The sequence below is a fragment of the Gallus gallus genome, chromosome 10, assembly GCF_016699485.2.
Source record: "Gallus gallus isolate bGalGal1 chromosome 10, bGalGal1.mat.broiler.GRCg7b, whole genome shotgun sequence".
In the NCBI taxonomy this organism is placed as follows: domain Eukaryota; kingdom Metazoa; phylum Chordata; class Aves; order Galliformes; family Phasianidae; genus Gallus; species Gallus gallus.
In genome coordinates this window covers 19055290-19072431 of record NC_052541.1, presented here as the reverse complement: position 1 = coordinate 19072431, position 17142 = coordinate 19055290, and the positions used below count along the sequence as shown (strand labels likewise).

Below are 17142 nucleotides of genomic sequence, written 5' to 3'. Positions count from 1 at the left end.
GGATTTAGTGACACCGATGGAGCATATTTCTCCATTTCAATAGCTGATTTCTCAAGTGACAAAGAAGAGCAAATCACATCCCCAAGGACAGAAACAGTGGAGAGAGAAGGAAAGAGAGGAAGATCCACAACCCACCTTCCTCTATTTCAGCAGAGGGGAATAGGTTGAGCAGTGCAGCCACCTGAAATCATCCATCTGTTTTTCCTCCAGCTCAAGCTACCCTGACCAAGTGGGATGACAAAACACAGTAACAGGAACACCCTGAGTCCCACTGAAATCCCAGCATCAGTGAAGTCAATATAAAATCTTCACTGACCCCAGTATAGCCAGGATTTCATCCAGGACTACTTCTCCACTGTTTGTCTGAATTGATCGACTGAAGATGCAGTTTAATATTAATCATGTTTACAGCAGCTGAAGTACCTGGCTTTGTGCTTGTTTCCTTAGGAAATCAGAGAAGAGCCCTCTCCTTCCCATCTGGCACGTGTTTCAGTGTCTGTCAGAATTTCTCCTTGTCACGGGTTGAATGAACTGGGATCACTGAGACAGAGGAGAGTCTGAGTGTTTGCAAACAAAGCTATCCACCACAGGTGCAAGAACTGACAATTCTTCTCTGGACAAATCACCTCTGATAGGTGATCCTGCGCTGGCTCAGGAAAACAAATGTTTGCAAGCAGCCAAAGAGTGAAAATTCTGGGCTCAGTGTGATCCAACAACGACGCACAAACATCCAGACAGACTGCGACGGAAAACATTTATCTGTAAGCTGTCTTCAAAAGATTTACCAAATGCCTCTGTGAAAAGCCAAGTGCAGACAGCCCTCTGCTCCCTCTCAGAAGTTAAGGTCATGAAAACCTCAATCTGTTCAGCAATCTCAGCTACTCAGTGATGCCACCGCTGCAACACCAAATTAGCTGCTGGGGAAAGCCTTCCATTGGAAACACGAGTGGAAGGATATTACTGGCTTTACTCTGAAGGTTTACATGAAAATTCAGGTAGGATTATGCTGATCTTTCGCTTGCTTGCTGAAAACACACAGTATTTCCTACCAGCTGCTAGCAATGGGCTAACACAACAAGCCACACACAGGTTTAGCTCTACCTGGTAAGAAATGCTACTGGCCACACTCTCGTGAATATCACCACTTAAAATACTGCTGCTTAAAAGCTTCTTATCTCCAATTTCCTACTTTTGTTATGGACAAGGCAATGCCCAGACAGAACCCATCTTTGGAAATCTAGATATCCTAAGTTTAAGAAAAAAGCCCACACGTTTAAATATAAAAACAAATATCTACCTGAAAAAATGCCTACTGTAGCTTCTAAGACCTAAATGCCACTTCTGAAGTGTAAAGAAGCATTGATGAAGGCACAGGGACAAGGAACTTCAGCACTGCACCAGGCTGCAGCCAGCCAACCAGCCAGCCAACCAACCAACCAGTTTTCAACACAATAGCCTTTTTGCCACAGAGGAGGTACAACCTATCACTCAGTTCTGAATTGAGAAAACACCAACGTAAGAAACGTTGATAATCTAAATTTTAAAAAGGTGGGAAGCTAGAAGCTGTGATTCAGATTTGGAGACCTGAACAAACATGATTGGTGTAAAAGGAATCCAGAGCGGATGCTGGCCGGATCCTTGGCCAAAAGCATAGCCTCTCCTCGCCCAATACTTCCTCTCAGAAGTCCAAACAGCATCTTAATGACTGTACTTTTATGCATTCACGTGAAAGCATAAAGGAATGACTTTTACGTGCTTGACTTCTGGTATTTCAAATAGAATTTCTTTAAGCAGATCGCTTTCATTTGTACAGCCAGATGCAGCATGGTAGAGTTCAATGCTGTACTAACAAAAACCAAGAGACGTCAACAAATCTGCCGGCTTTCTGAGAAGCACATACAATCTGCAAAATAAAAGGCCAAGTTTCCAGCTAAAGGAGAGATTTTAAACAATTACCAAAGCAGATAGTGATATCATAAAGGCAATTTCTGCGCTGGCTTGTTTTCTGAAACTCTCTTTGCCTCTGAACAGCTAGAACAGATAATAACTATTAGTAAATCAAACTCCTGCAATATCCAGCTGTGTCTCACACATTTACATACAGATAGAATGGGTATATGTTTTTAATATGTATGCGATACGTACTTTTACCACAGCTGAAGTGCATGCTACAAAGGAGGAGGAGAATGGGAATGGAATCAGCATGAGATAATAAAGTGGCCTAGATAAAGTATTAGCCAGCGATTGATCTCAAACAGGGGATGTTGCTTCTCTCTGACCTGATTACTTACTATGCATAGATTCCATTAAATAGAGCTTAGAATGGAAAGCTTCTGAAAAATACCGTAAATGCAGTCAGATCTACAGCTTCCCGAGCTGCACCAGTGCGCAGATGCCTACCCATACGCTCGGCACAAGGAGATGGAACCTTCCCCGTGCTGCCCCATCACACATCCTCAATGCATGCACCCTGCTCCAGCGTGCCAGGATCCCCTGGGAGCCTGGCTTGCAGTGCCAGACAGCTCTGTGGTGTACAAGGAAATAGGAAGTTCATGGAAAAAATAATCTCTATGGAAAAGAATTGTTGAGATCTTCCTTTTCATGGCGGAAAGTGAGAGAAGAGGGGCAGGAATACGTTATGATGCTGCTCAGACTTTCACGGTGCTGCAACACAAGCAAGTTCCATTGACTCTATGCCTTCCTCTTCTTAAGAAGAAATTGGAGACAGAAGAGAGGACACATTAAGAACAAGGTTCAGAACAACCACCAGTGAATTACAGAGATCACTCCCACTCTGGAATAGACCACTTGCCAACTGCTGGGTGAAATCACTCATTTGTACTCCCATGGAAGAAGTCTGCTAGCTGGAAATACTGTGAAACAATCAAATTGCTGATGATGTATACAGAGAAACCAGCGTCACGCATTTTTTGTGTGGATGGGTATGACGGAGAGTGAGTGTAGATATAGGGAGTTGACTTCTATCAGCTGTTGTGGAAATCAGGTGTTCGCTTCCACAGGAATATCCACGGTACCAGGAAGCCTGACTACATACAGGAATTTCATACAGCCTTGGCTTTGGCCCTGTTTTCTAGGAAGATGCGCACAGTGCCCTTCCTAAGACGACAGGCAGGGTAAATGCATCCCTGCTGCAACCCTACGACTTCGCTGGAGTCGCCAATGTGGCACTCCAGGTATTGTGAGCCAGCTCTTAAAATGCCTTTAACAATTCACTGATTATCAGGAGAGCAGAACAAGATTGATGTTCTGCTCCCTTCATTTTGCTTCCAGTCTTTAATTATACTAAATTGGTTACAAAATAGTGACTTCCAGTACGGTTAATGTCCATAGGGGAGAAAGCCTGCACTCTGCTGTTTTGTCTGAAGCTAACGATGATAATGTGTTACACCTTTCATCCTTGCCAGTACATTTCCTTTAAATCAAAACAATGAACAACATGAAATCCTGCTTTCACTGAAATCAATGGTAAGCTGACCTTGAGAGCTCCAGGATTTCACTGATAGTATCTGTATCACTCTACCCACTGCTTGTTAACACGGAGATATCCATCCGAATTACAAGGGAGGTTTAGGAAACAGAAGAGGGGAAACTAGAAAGGCTGTTTTGGTCAGTAATTTAAGAATTCAGAGGATATTTAACAGCTTTTGGTTTGGCCCTGTTTTCCATCTAAGCATGAAAAAGTACATAAATGTGAATATGCATGTTCAGACATGCTTGTGTTGGTGGGGATGGGCCAATGGTTAGGTTAGATGACATTAGAGGTCTTTTCCAACCTCAGTGATTCTACAGATATCTGTAGATAGATATAGAAATACATACGTATATTCACATGTGAACATTACAAATAAAGTGCTCCTTGACAAGGCTGGCTAAGTCTAGGAATGCAAAGAATTTGTCTGGAGAGCAACCACTGAGCTCCCAGTGAGCGCTGCAGGAGCACACTGTGTCCTGAGAGCCCATCCCACTGCAGGAGGGAATTGAGAGCAGCTGCTGGGGCTCAGCCACACTGCAGGCAACGACGGGGTCACTCCTTCCTTCCAGCAGCAGCCTGCTTTGAGCTTTAGTATTTGCTGCTGCACGTTCATTTATAATTGACTAGGAAGTATCATAAGGGAAAAAATGTGTTAAACAAAAGATTTTGTTTAACAAGTGAGAAGGCTTTTTTTTTTTTTTTTTTCCTGAGCAGCTATAATTTTAAAATTATTTTACGAAACACCTCCTTAAAAGGGGCCCAGCACACTCCAGGGCATGTAGTTGTAAAGATAAATCTGTGCACTTCCCTGGTACTGCAGGCACTCACCCTTTGGCCTCATTTTTATGACTGTACACCCTGGAGTGGTGTTATTGCTTACAAACATACATATATACTTATGGGGGTATGTGCGATCTGCAGATGTTTTATTTATAAGTGGCAGGCCTATTGCATCACTGAAACATGCATTTACAAACAGATATAGGTTTTATGAAACCCTATTCTGTTGTTTTAATAGCTAAGCTATCCAGCCATAGCATAATAGTGCACAAGGTAAATGTGTCTACATTTCTAGAACCTGTTCCAAGTTTTCTCAGATGTGACTAACTGCAAGAATTTCCCAACCATCAAAAGTTAATAAAAAAGACAAAATAAGGCAGCGGAAGCCTTCCTTCCATATGAGACTCACACCACCACAAAGTGGAGGGGCTCTGAGAAACTTCAGGGCCTCGTTCTGCCGGGGTGCTGCAGTGGGTGCCTAACTCCAAATGTAAACCTATTGAAGTTAATATCCTCAAAATGAAATTCAGAGTTAAACACTTTACTAACCAGGGTCTAAATCGAGACCAGTCTGGATCATGCACTACCTGCCCCAGGGCTGCTTTGGAGATTGGCCTTTAACTAGAGAATGGCTGCAATATAAACACTGGGGTTTTTTTTTCTTTCCTTGTAGTTCGTGGAATGCAAACAAGAAAGGAAATGATGAAACGCGTTCCGTATCCTGTTGAAGTCTGCTGAAATTATTTCTACATGATGCAGAGAAAATAAATGGTGATGACTTTACACCAATCTCCAAGTGACAAGAAATGCAGCACATAAAGGAAGTAACAAAACCCTTAAAAATCAAAGCTATTTGATGTGAGTCAGAGCAGGCTACAGCTCCTACCTCCAACAGAAATTCCTGTAAATACTCTGTATTTTTCTAGCAGCTCAGTAACAGTACCGTGCACCAAACGCACCGCCATGGGGGACATCCCGGGAGCAGGCAGCCTGTCCTCCCCTTCCTGAAACAGTGACAGTCACAAGAAAAGGAAGCGGTCTCTGAGCTCAGATTCCAGTGCTGAGAGCCCTTCTATAGGAAGACCAAAACTACATATTAACTCAACCTGCTGTAGCCAATCTAATCTCATTCTACGTGAATATAAGTGAAAACAGGAGCTCCCGCACGTCATTAAAAATACACTGCTTTGACCAAATCTCCAGCTTTCAATCTTCACATTTTGAAAGGTTAAGGCTGGCAAATGATGGCAAGGCGTGACCCACATCAGGCTGTAATCCCCGGACATACAAACTGAAAAAAAACAGTGCATTGAGCATCAAAATAGTTCTGACTGGAAATTGATACTGCCTGTGAAAGTTCTGTATTGACTGCCCAAATCACAAGCACAGCTTTGGCCACAACAAAGGGAACAGCAAAATACCCATTAACTGCACTGGCATCAGAATTCCACCTTTGGTGTGCTCTCTGTAACTGTGCAATTGCTTCACAAGCCCGAAATAGTTTAAATTTGTACACACTGAAAAATACAAAAAAAAAAAAACCAACCCCAAACCCCACAGAATTAATGATAATAATTAAAATAGGCAACAATAAACCAACAAGAAAACCCCAGAACTCCACTTCCGTGTACAGTAATAAAAAGCATTCGGAGAAAAGTCATACTGGAGGCTCTGAAGTTTCACTTACCATTAAATCTTCAGGTGCTGGTCTTTCCTTTGGTTGCTTTCTCATGCTACATATCATAAAAGAAAACATTCATATATAAACAAATGTTTATTTATTCCATTTGCTTAAGTATTGAAGACATCCTCTTTTACCACAGACGGACTGTGCCCAGAATCCCCATGTATTTCTTAACCTGATCCCGGGCTGACAGAACACACGTCGGACCAAGACATGACCCAACCTCTCCCCCACCACCGTCCCTTATGGTCAGCGTTTCTCCATTCTGAGTGTTGTGCTGACTGCTGCCCAACTCTTAACTTTTCCCTTTGTGTCTCTGCAGACCCCTACCTATGTATAGGTTCCTCTCACCAGTTCTGGAACGTGTCATACCTGCTGATACCCTCCTCCGAGTGCCTGCTTACCTGGGCAAGAGATGCAGTGACAACAGCTTCCCTTCTATTTCATGGCCTGCACTGCTTGTAACCATGAAGGTGTGTAAATATGAAGATCACTGCAAACCAATCAGCTCAGAAGGCATAGGAAGATGATTCTCGTTTTGCTGGGGATTATTACATAGCTCGGCACAGCATATTATCCAAACAGGTGGGAAATTTAACTCCAACACTGAACAGCTTCAGGAGAACACACAATACCCCGGGGTTTCTACCTTAATTTTTTCCCATTCATTTCCATTACACTGCAGGGTGATAGTTCATTACACAGCATTAAGCTGTTTATAAGATCATGTTTCTCATCCAAATAGTCCTAGTTTTCTGTGCAACAGGTGCAATTAGCTATTGAAAACTGTGCTTAGCTGCATGAAGGAACACAATAACATGGCACAGAGGTGACCATCAGGAGCTGCCTACTGACTAATTGGATTACATCCAAGCAGCAGTGTTTATGGCAGAACTGGCACCAAGTCCTGTGCGCTGCTCACTTGACATTTCTAATACTTATTAGAAATTGATTGCTTAAATAGTCCACGGTGTAATTTCTTTCTTGCATAGTGCGTTTTTAAGCAGTAATGCCCCCTTCTGAAAAGAGCTGCCCGCTGTACAGCCGGTAGAACACCATCTCAGCCATCCTGGATGAACTGCGTTGCAATGAGGAGGAGTTAAGATATGATTTACCCTCCCAACAGAGAAGGAAATAACCAAACACCCCCCACAAATAACTGGAACAATGCAGGTAACAGCGAGCGCCGACGCAGGTTGGGAGCAGCTCTAATCTGACAGCCCAAAGTAGCCGCGTCCCCGGGGAAAACCAGGCTATTAGCCACCATCAGTTATGCTTCACTTTGACATCTGTGGAAATCTGAACACGGGTTATCCCTCCCCCTGCCTCAACGAGGACTGCTTTTTTTTCAAGCAGTCCTTCATTACCCTCGGAAGGAATTAAAGATGCACAGCCCCACGCACGGCGGCGGTGCTGCAGAGCCCTCCGCACGGAGCTCTCTCTGTAAGCTGAAACTATTGGAAAAAGGAAGCCTACGTTATCCAACCTTTAATTATTTAGGAACTTTAATTAACCGATAATCAGACTGCTTTTGGTTTCTGCAATGTTTGTGGCATCCCATCTCAGCCCGGCACAAATACATGAATCCCAGGGGCAGCAGAGAACTGAACGTGCCATGAACCCGATGGGCAGGAGCGCGTGGAGTTGAGGGCTCTGCCTGCCTGCCCCCGTGGAGAGAACCCCAAAAGGAGTCCCCCCCATTTGTGCAGCCCTGGGTGGCACCCCGCCACGTCCCCATCCAGGTGAGCACCCCATAAGGGCACGCTCGCCGTGAGGGACGCTCCCGCACCGCACACATTGTGCCTGTGCAGAATTTGAGCTTGGTTCATTCTGCCAGACAGAAAAAAAAAGGATTTTCCTCTGCTTTGTTTCCGTAGGAGAGTTTACCCTTACGATTCCTACCCTCCTGCCGCTAGTCACTACTGAATGACTACAGGGTCACTTAGACCCTGCTGCCACCCCACACAGCACAGAGGTGCGTTCTTTATTCCACACATTCCTGCCTGCCCATTCCCCTCTCATTGCTGAGGTTTTCAACAAACAATCCACTTCGAAGGAAAGAAAATACACCCAACGGTGCGTTTTAAAGTACGACTCTCAGTAAAAATTACTTACTGGGAAGCCAAGGAATTAATCAGGGCTGCCTGCCTCTCCAAACACCGCGGTGATTTGATCAGTAATACTGCAAAAAGCCCTAAATAATGATATGACACATGCGGGACTCCACGGCCCCTTTCCCACAGACGAATCCTTCGGTCCCACTGCCAGCACTGCACCCACATCAGGGCGGGTTTATTAAAGCAGGGAAAACCCACGTAAGTACTTTTACGACCCTTTGTGTAAATAACGTTTACATAATTTAAACAGTTTGCTTAGCTTTGCTGCCCCATCTGCCCAAGGCCCCCAAGTCCCTCTCCTCTCGGAGCGGATGCAAGGAAAGCCATAAGGTCTCGCCGAGCCGCGGAGTTAATGGCATGTATCATTTACATCGAGGGCATGGCATGTTTGCAAACGGAGCTTACCATTGAGTGATGAAGTGTACAAATGGCTCCGAGAACTCCCCGGCTGGAAGGACGGGCGACTCCTGGGTTGGATTGGAACAAGGAACAGCGTCAGAAGAGCATTTTTTAGAAGGAGAGCAATATAACAGCGATGACAAAAAGGAGGGGGGGGGGAAGGAAGCGACAAAGCTCCCTTTTCACGCAGAGAATTGGAGAGAGAAAGGTACAAATTCTTCTGAGAACGTGTTATAAAAACACTGAATTTCGACTAATGAGTATTACACAATGGGTAAAAACATGTGGAAAGACACTGAGGGGAGGTGAAAAAAGGACAATGATAGCCACAGGGTAAAAAGGAAGGTAGGGAAAGTGTAAATGAGAAATTAATGATTATTTAAGTAACACACAAATGGTCTTGTAATTAACAAAGAGCTGTGAAATTATTCTTGTGTTGACCTTTGTTTCTTTCACTGCTTTCGCTATTTATTTACACTCATGTTTATTTACACTTATTCATTTTAGAGGCTGTCCTGACAGGCAGCCCGCTCCAGATTTAGGAGTATTTTTTAAATAAAACCATTTTTAGGGGGAAAACGGGCAGAGTTTACCAGGCTGGTGAGAACAACCAGCCGGCATTGAGGGGAAAAGGAAAAGGATACAAAGAGAGGAATAAAATGAAGAGCAGAAGGAAAAAGATACCCACCCGAACGGGGAACAAACAACATCCCCATTTACAGAGACAGGCTTTACGAATTTAGGAGTTTTTCCAAGAATGACAGAGAGCTCCACTGTGTTTATAGTGTAACAGCTCAGGATGTAATGAAATTACACTGCAGAGTACTTTAACAGTGTCATCTCATTAGACCTACAGTTGGAACAAGAGAGCCACATAAAACAGGCAGCTGCAAATGACTCCATTCTCATCTATTCTCATTTGCTATTAAAAATACCTTTCGGCGGCTTTTTTCCTCCCTGACATCCCTACACAAAGTACCCCGCAAAGTATGATACATGCACCTATTTAAATTAACAAAGGAATGACTTATTTTAATCTCACTGTGCTTTGGAGTGCTTTGGCCATTTGGATGAGCAATATATCATTACATACAACCTTCCAGCGCTGCAGGCAAGAAACTCAGAGCGTGCAGCATTTGGTGGGAGCCAAACAATTTCTCTAGCACACAACTGTGTCAAATGCATGCATGTATTCATTATTGAGAATGCGAGGAAATAGCTTTGATGTAGTGGAAAAAAGAAGATGATAAAAGCACCTCTGCAATGTGTGTGCCATTATCAATGGTGGCAGATAGACACAACTGCAGAGCCTCCTATGTGATTAGTAAATATACATATAATTGCTGTGGCCAATTATCAGAAAAATGAGATCGGTAATTACAAGACAGAAAATTAACTAGAACTCTTATTAAGGCTTTGTTTCCAATTCAAACAATCGGAAACTGCTGGAAAATACAATTAAATCAAAAGTAACTGAAGAGTAAAAGGAGAAGGCAAAATTGCTTTACAATTTCCAAAGAGTTCTATTAACCACGAGCAGCGTTTGATAGAACATGCCCAAATTCCCTTTGAACTCAGGCTGGGCGAGGGAGAGGTTATTGTTTCCCAACTTATAAATGGCAGCAATATGGGGAGGTTTGCACCGCAGAGCGGAAGGAACGCAGGGAAACAAACAGCACAATTAAACTTCCTCCACTTCAAAGAGCTGTGCATGAAAATTAGTCTTATTAACACCGAAAACGCAGAGCCAAGTGCTGGAGCACCAAGTGCCACAGCCCAGCAGGTTGAGCTCTCCCATCGTTTGCTCCTGTCCAGCTTGCAGCCAAAGGCCAACACCTCCTTCCCAGGTGGGATGGGGTCAGAGCACAGAGGTAGGAAAGGCGCTGTGTGCGTGCAAAGGGTCGTTGTGAAAACGGGAAGGCAAAGTACCGGAGCCCACTGGTGGGGGTCTGGGTGCACCCAGCCAACTGTCCCATGGTGTAGGTGCAATGAGAGCAAAGCAGCACCTGTTGGGTCACCGGGGTGGGCACGGCGCACTGCACGGACATTGGGTGGGAGATTTCTGCCATTGCCAAGAGATGGTGGCAAGAGATGCCAAGGGAAGATTCAGGATGAGAGGCTGATACAGAGCTCCGAAGCCACTCTTCTTTCAAGACTGTGAGGGGTGGGATAAACACTGACTGGATCTCAATGGGAAAAGGAGATGCTTTAATGCAGTCTGCCCAAGGATTTTAGGCTGGACGTCCTGTATGCTTGTCAGTCATTTGCAGGACGAATTACAACTCTTTGGGGACAGTACATCAATCTCAAGAAAACGCTCACTTGGAAGCATGTCTGAAGGCAAACAGATCAGTAGAAATAAGTAATTTCACTCCTGCAAATATGAGCCAATCCTTACTTTGCAGCATGGGTAACATGGGAGAAGGAAGCTTTGGTTTTAGCTGAACCAGGAAAGCACGGATGGACCTCAGCTGCTTCCAAAGGTGGATGCTGGAGAGCTGCCTCCAAGTGTTCCATTTTTAAATCACCTCAGTAACAGAAATCGCCCTTTCAGTTGATAGCCAGCCATGGAAACCAGCAATGGAGACATTTCTATTTCTGCCACAGTTCCACTGAAGAACATTTGAGTAGCAAAAAATTGAGAGAATTTTGTACTTAAGAGTTACTTCAATGAAAGTATTCCTATTGTTCCCTGTGGGACGTGAGCAATCACGATGCACCAGGTTCAGAGCAAGAACATCCCAAACCACACAGAAGCAGCACAGCCTATCTGTACCCTGAAGTTCCTCAGCCTGTGACTGGCTGACACTCAAAGGGATGGGAAAGAGGAAATAAAAGCAAAGCTACAGCCTCTGCCACGTCTGTGTGACACAATATGGTCACAGTGGATGGAACAATGGGGAATGGTCCGGCTGCACTCCGATGCTCTGCCTTATTTTACCCACCTGCACACTGAACAACGTACCGAATGCCTCCTACATCCCCCAGCAGCTTGATCCCAAGGCCAGCTGCTGTCCCAAAAACATCTCTGCAATGGGACCCGCTGCAGGAGAACCCTCTGCAATTCCACTGTGATAAGAACCAGCCGCGCTGTGCACATACGGAGGGCAATAGGAAAAAGTTTGAGTGATGCCTTTGCCTTGTGAATAATGAACAGTTCAAGGAGGTCAACCCATTACAACTGAAACCGTTTAATTATTAATTATGCACAATCTATGAGCAAAAGGACAAGTTCAGAATGTTTAATGCGTGGTAACTCCGACTGGACCCTCTCTTGGCATTTTATTATTAGCACTTGTCAGCAAGGTGCTCAGGCATAAAGAAAACAGCACAGCAGCAGAAAATCAGAGCTAGCAGGAGGAGGGAGGGCTTTGAACTTCAAACACGGCTCCTAATATTTAATTCTTAGAATGCCAGCGCTCTGGTACAGATGTTACTGACGTCCATGGGGTTAGGGGAAGCCGTGTTACCTAGGTGAAGGCATGGAAAGAAGCACAGCACAGTCCCTTTAAAGAGAGGGCATCTGAAGGCACCGATGGCATTACTGCCTGCATCCCCACCTACTTTTCAGATCTCTTATCTGAAACGTCTCTTGATCTCTTTTGCTGCCATTAAGCCGAGCAGCAGCAGTAGAGATTCTACTGAGGCTTAAGGAATAAATACTGTCCAGCAGACTTACAGATGATGGGAAGAAACATAAATAATGATGAGGCTCCTTCCCCTCCTTTCTGTCCTCCCTGGAAGTTTGTCTGGACAAACCAAAGAAGCAAATTCAACAGACACAGCTGATTGGCCTTGGGAACATTCTTATGTCAATGGAGTCTGGAAGTCATCTTGACTGACAAAGTACACTGAAACCAGGCTGTGCTGTACCCATCTCACCCAAACTTGAGTGGCGTGTTTTCTCACAACAACTGAAAGGTGCAGACTCACCACATCATCCTTTCTGAAGGAAGAAAAACCCCACCATCTCCCTGTGACAGGAACATCAGCAAACACAGAGTTCTACTCGAAACCTTCCAAAAGACGATGGCAAAGGCCTCCGTTATGCGTTAGGACCCCAGATGTCCCCAAGCAGAGCTGAGCTGCACCTTCTGGGCAGAGGTTGGTGTGCTCAGCACACGCAGGCCTTACCTTCTCATCTGCTCAGCACCTCTCTCTGAAGGGTTAAAATTCCCGTTTCCCACCGCTCCAGAGCTGCTATTTTGCATCACTCTCTCGGCAGCGTGCAGGCTTGTGCAGAAGGAAATGCTATGGTCCTATGGCTCGATGGCCACAAGAGGGAAGTTAGCAGAGCCGAGCAAACCAAACTTCAGCTACTCTGTCCTCTGGGCTTCCCCAGCACACCCTGCCTCTGAAATTATCATCTCCTCTGGGCAGATACTCCTATTCTGCAACTCGCCCGTTGATGCTGAAATGGCAGTATTTAATAAATAATGTGTGCGCTTTACGAAGCATTTTTGGCTCATCACTTCAGCCTACACCAATCTCTTGGACTGAAGAATATCTGCGCGCTCTAGATTTACCAAAGCTTTCAAACAATACACCTATAGCTGCTGCCTACTTTTTGGCCAAATGGTGACTTCTTTTTCCGACCAACTCAAGTTTTAGCTGCACCAGAAATGCTGCCAGTTGCAATTAGGTGTAATAAATGCACTGCAGTTACGGAGCTGTTCCAATGAGAGCAGCAAATCACAATATCACACACGTTCAGATTCACTCCTTCAAGGTCAACTTCCCTTCACAGCACTCCTAAACAAAATCCCATTGCTGACTTTTAGCCAATCTACTTCAAAAGCCCCGCAGAAGCCTAATGGCAGGTGAGCCCTTACAAGTAACAAGCGTGCAAAAGCAATGATGTCTGGAGGTGGCTCAGAGGCCCCGACTTGAAAGAATTTCTGGATTGTCCCCATTACGCTCCCACCCCTGGCAGGAAGGTGAAAGATGATTACATCTCCGCGCCAGGTCGCTTCTTGCTCTTTTCTTAGTAGCAGGTGCCAAATGTGACAAATTACACGCGGGGGCATTTCGGTGTGAAGTTCCGTCTGCTGGGATCGAAGTGTCAGCAGTGAACTCATTTATTTCCAGATCTCGGGCTGGACTGGAACCAAGGTTGAGAGGCCAGTGCTTTATCCAGCAAACCCCTCTGCCTGCCTCCCACACCTCGACCCGCAGGAGAGCCCGCTGTTCTCCCAGGCAGCACTGCTCGCTCCCAACCTATGGACAATACGGCGTCCGCACAACACGCCTCCATTCGGGACACACGCGGGCGTTTGCAGTGGGAAGCCAGTAGGCACCTGGAGCTCTTTGGCAGCAATTGCTGCAGCGGGATGCTTTTTAGAGGCCAAGGAAAGAAGCTGAAGAGTGTAATTAACATCAGGAATAATCTAGAGCGTCCGACACGGTGTTCCCTACCCCTCGCCAAGCTCTGCACTTGTTAGTGAGGCTCTCGAAAGGGCCGTGCAGATAGTGTACAGGTAGCTGGAAAACAGGTTAATCCTTTAACCGTAACTGTAATTGCTTTCTCTCTAAAACAAACATAAGAATTTTTTCCTCTCCTTGCTGGTCTCTTGTCGATCATAAGCCAGCAGAGCACAGCAGTGCTTTGGGTAGATACACACACACATGCACATTTCAAATAGCTAAGGCACAGCAGCATGAAACGCAGCCTCTACCTGTTCACACCGAAGGGGCCCAATTGAAAAACTAAAACCATTTATTGTTCCCTTTTTCCTCTGAACACTCCCAATGCATTTTTATTGCTTTTTCATAAAACACTGCTGCAAATAATCAAGCATGACCATTGACATCCACAAGATTGAGTTTTAGGAACCATTAAATGAGCTTGCCCTCTTGGGAAGGTTCTTGCTCAGGTTGGTCTAAAGGTAATTATTCAGCAATTCCTACCTGTGGTTTTACCTTGCTCCTATATAAGCCCCTGAATCTCAAACACTAGTAAGGTCACAGGTTTTGCCTCAATAAAAGGATACCCCAAAGCAGGGCAGATTCTTGTGGCTGTGTGTACCCATGCACACACGTGTCTTCTCACACCTACACAGAAATCCTCAAAAACCCCAAACATTTTCAGGGTTAAATACAGCTGTCCAGGCATTTGAGTCAACACACGAGAATCTAAGACAAAAATACCCAAAGAAAAAACATAAAGCCTCGTTTCTTTCCGAGCCTTTCAAGGTTTCAACTTCATTTATAACAACAGCCAAATGTAGCACTGATGTGTTAAAAATTCTGCACTCAGGAGGCAATGGACTTCATTGCGCTATTTGATCAAGCTGAACATACTGTGAATTTTTAAGGCTGAAGCAATAAATAGAGGGATATATTTAACAAAGAGGAGGAAAAAAAATAGAAATAACTACATAGGATACATGCATTCAGTCCAAGTTATTTTTTCTATTGAAAATTTATTAACATTGACATGCTTCGTAGCTCAGCATTAACACCACGCTTGCATTAACTGATCTGCTAAATGTTTCTAGAGGATGGATTGAAACAGGAAAAAAAAAAGAGGTCTTTGATTTGCGAAGTTTGTGAAGTCCTTGAGCTAGATTAAACTGCAGTCTTGTGAGACCGAGTAGCTCTGTGGGGGCACTTAACAGAAACGTTCAAGAAACTCATGGAAAGCTCCTCACTGTTCACTCATGAAGCTGTCACAGTCAGGATTCATGAGTACAACTAATTAATTTTTTCTTTTAAAAGTCTGCCTGACTCACCAAAATATGCAGATTTTTCAGTGCTGCCTCCTATTTGCAAAAACGGGGCTCGCTCTTCAAAGTCTTCACTCCTGAAGCTTCTAATTCAATTGATTTGGATGTCCACTTAATTCCGGGGTTTTAATCAAGACTGATGGAGCAAAGCCAGGTTCCTTTTCTATCTCGTTCAATGAGGTTTTAAAAAATATATTTAAAAAAAAGCCAAAAAACATCTCAGCTAAGCTGAGTGATGGAATATTAAGGGATTCTCAGACCTCAAACACCAGCAGACTGCCTTTATTGCTGGCTGTGCTGCAGGACGAACAGCCTCAGTGAGCCTATCCTCATCTCTGGGCCAGAAGCAGGAGCCTTACCATAGCAGAAGAGGCCGTGATGATGGGGACTGTTGCTTAAATGAGCGTGTCTTATTTGTAGCTGGATCAGATTTCAGTGTACGTTACCAAATGTTAAAAAATAAAGGTCCTGGCAGACATGCAACCTATTCACACAATGCTTCTCACTAATCTTGGCATTAGAGCAATCATCCCAGAACCAATGCCATTAAAAGCCTGCTAACATAATTCAACAAAAAACATGTCAGGCATGGCTTACAACACTTCCCAAATCCCTTGCTCTTTCTGCAGAATTTATGCAAAGTGAATTTAAGTCCCAGGAAAAGAACAAACAGACTCTTCAAACTGCCAAAGTGACTTGCCGTGTCTCATGTATTCCAAAATAGCATTTCCACCAGGTACTCTGAGTCTATTCAAAGGCCTTTGATAACCATCCTGTCTGCTGCAAACCTTCCACACCTGTCCCAGTTACTGCAGCCACCTCCCAGCTCTCCAGATAAGCCTAGAGCCAGCCTGGGGCGCTGGGGTCTGATTCCTTCCTGGGCATACGTGGCTCAGCTCCAAGCTAGATGAAGGGGCAAAGCAGCTGTGCAATGAGAAATTCGGTCCAGGAATAACGGGATAAGAACTTCCAGGTTCTCCCCATGTCATCCAGAACCACACTGCTGTGGTTGCAGCCCCTCTCTGCTCACTGCTGCCGTCATTAAGTGAGGCTGGGAATTCTGCACCAAGGCTTGGGTTCCTCTGGGGATGGGCTCTACTCTGCCTCCTGTGTGTTTTAGGACCTCCTTGCAACCAAGGGGAACATTTGGCCCCAAGCAATCAGTCTTACAACACTGAGCACTTCTAATGTTTAATACTCATGGTAGCAACAACAGCTGTAGGGCTCCAGAGAGTACTGAGGCTCTGTCTCTCAAAAAGGTCCTTGAGTAGAAGGAGCAGCATGCATGAGGCAAACAGGCAGGTCCTGCTGTTATTCCCCAGAATGGGCAAAAAGACAAAATGAGGAGGGAAAACAGCAGTCACAAGTTACAGATATTTTGCTCTGAGGTCTGTGTATGCAGGACAGGGCTGGGGTGGCACTGATTTGGGCACTATTATTTACAAGCAACTTGTCTAGCCCATTCAAAAGCAATTAGTCTACCAGGGGCAAAACACATATTAAAATACAAGCAACGTCAGCTTCACCTCTTTAGGACAGAGATGGCCTTTTTGTTACTGGCAGACACAGCACTGGTGGCTTGGAGTTCTCACGTTGCACCCAAGGACATACTTAACAGCAGTAACAGTGGGTGAAAAAGATGAAAGAAGCAAATTGTCTAAGAACCACTCAAGGAACCAGAGCGCTTTGGGGGCCAGGCAGAAGGGCTGGCACTGCTGGGGGCACACCAGGACCAGGAGAACTCCCTTCCCCTCCTTCACACGAAGAATACATGTTCATTTTAATTCATGATCCTATGTCCAGCTGAACAAACATGTTGAAAGAGACGTGGTGAACATCTAATGGGATGCCACCACCCAGCAACCACGACCTGATGAGACAGCAGGGATGTTCTGCTAGAGGCTGAGGCGAGTCTCTGGAAAGTTATGGCTTCTTTGCCTTGCT

At 44.9% G+C, this 17142-nt stretch overlaps 1 protein-coding gene across 4 annotated transcripts in view; it reads right to left on the bottom strand.

Moving 5' to 3' along the window:
- MAP2K5 (mitogen-activated protein kinase kinase 5) overlaps window positions 1-17142 on the bottom strand; it is a 111942-nt gene that overhangs the window by 12278 nt on the left and 82522 nt on the right. For 3 of the 4 annotated variants that reach the window (NM_001282348.2, XM_015292098.4, XM_046899070.1), the window contains 2 exons: window positions 8480-8541; window positions 5961-6006 (listed from right to left, as the gene is read on the bottom strand). The exons of the other annotated variant lie outside the window; for it this stretch is intronic. In NM_001282348.2, the coding sequence (NP_001269277.1) occupies window positions 5961-6006; window positions 8480-8541 (108 nt within the window). The remainder of the gene's footprint in view (window positions 1-5960; window positions 6007-8479; window positions 8542-17142) is intronic. 4 annotated transcript variants of the gene reach the window in all.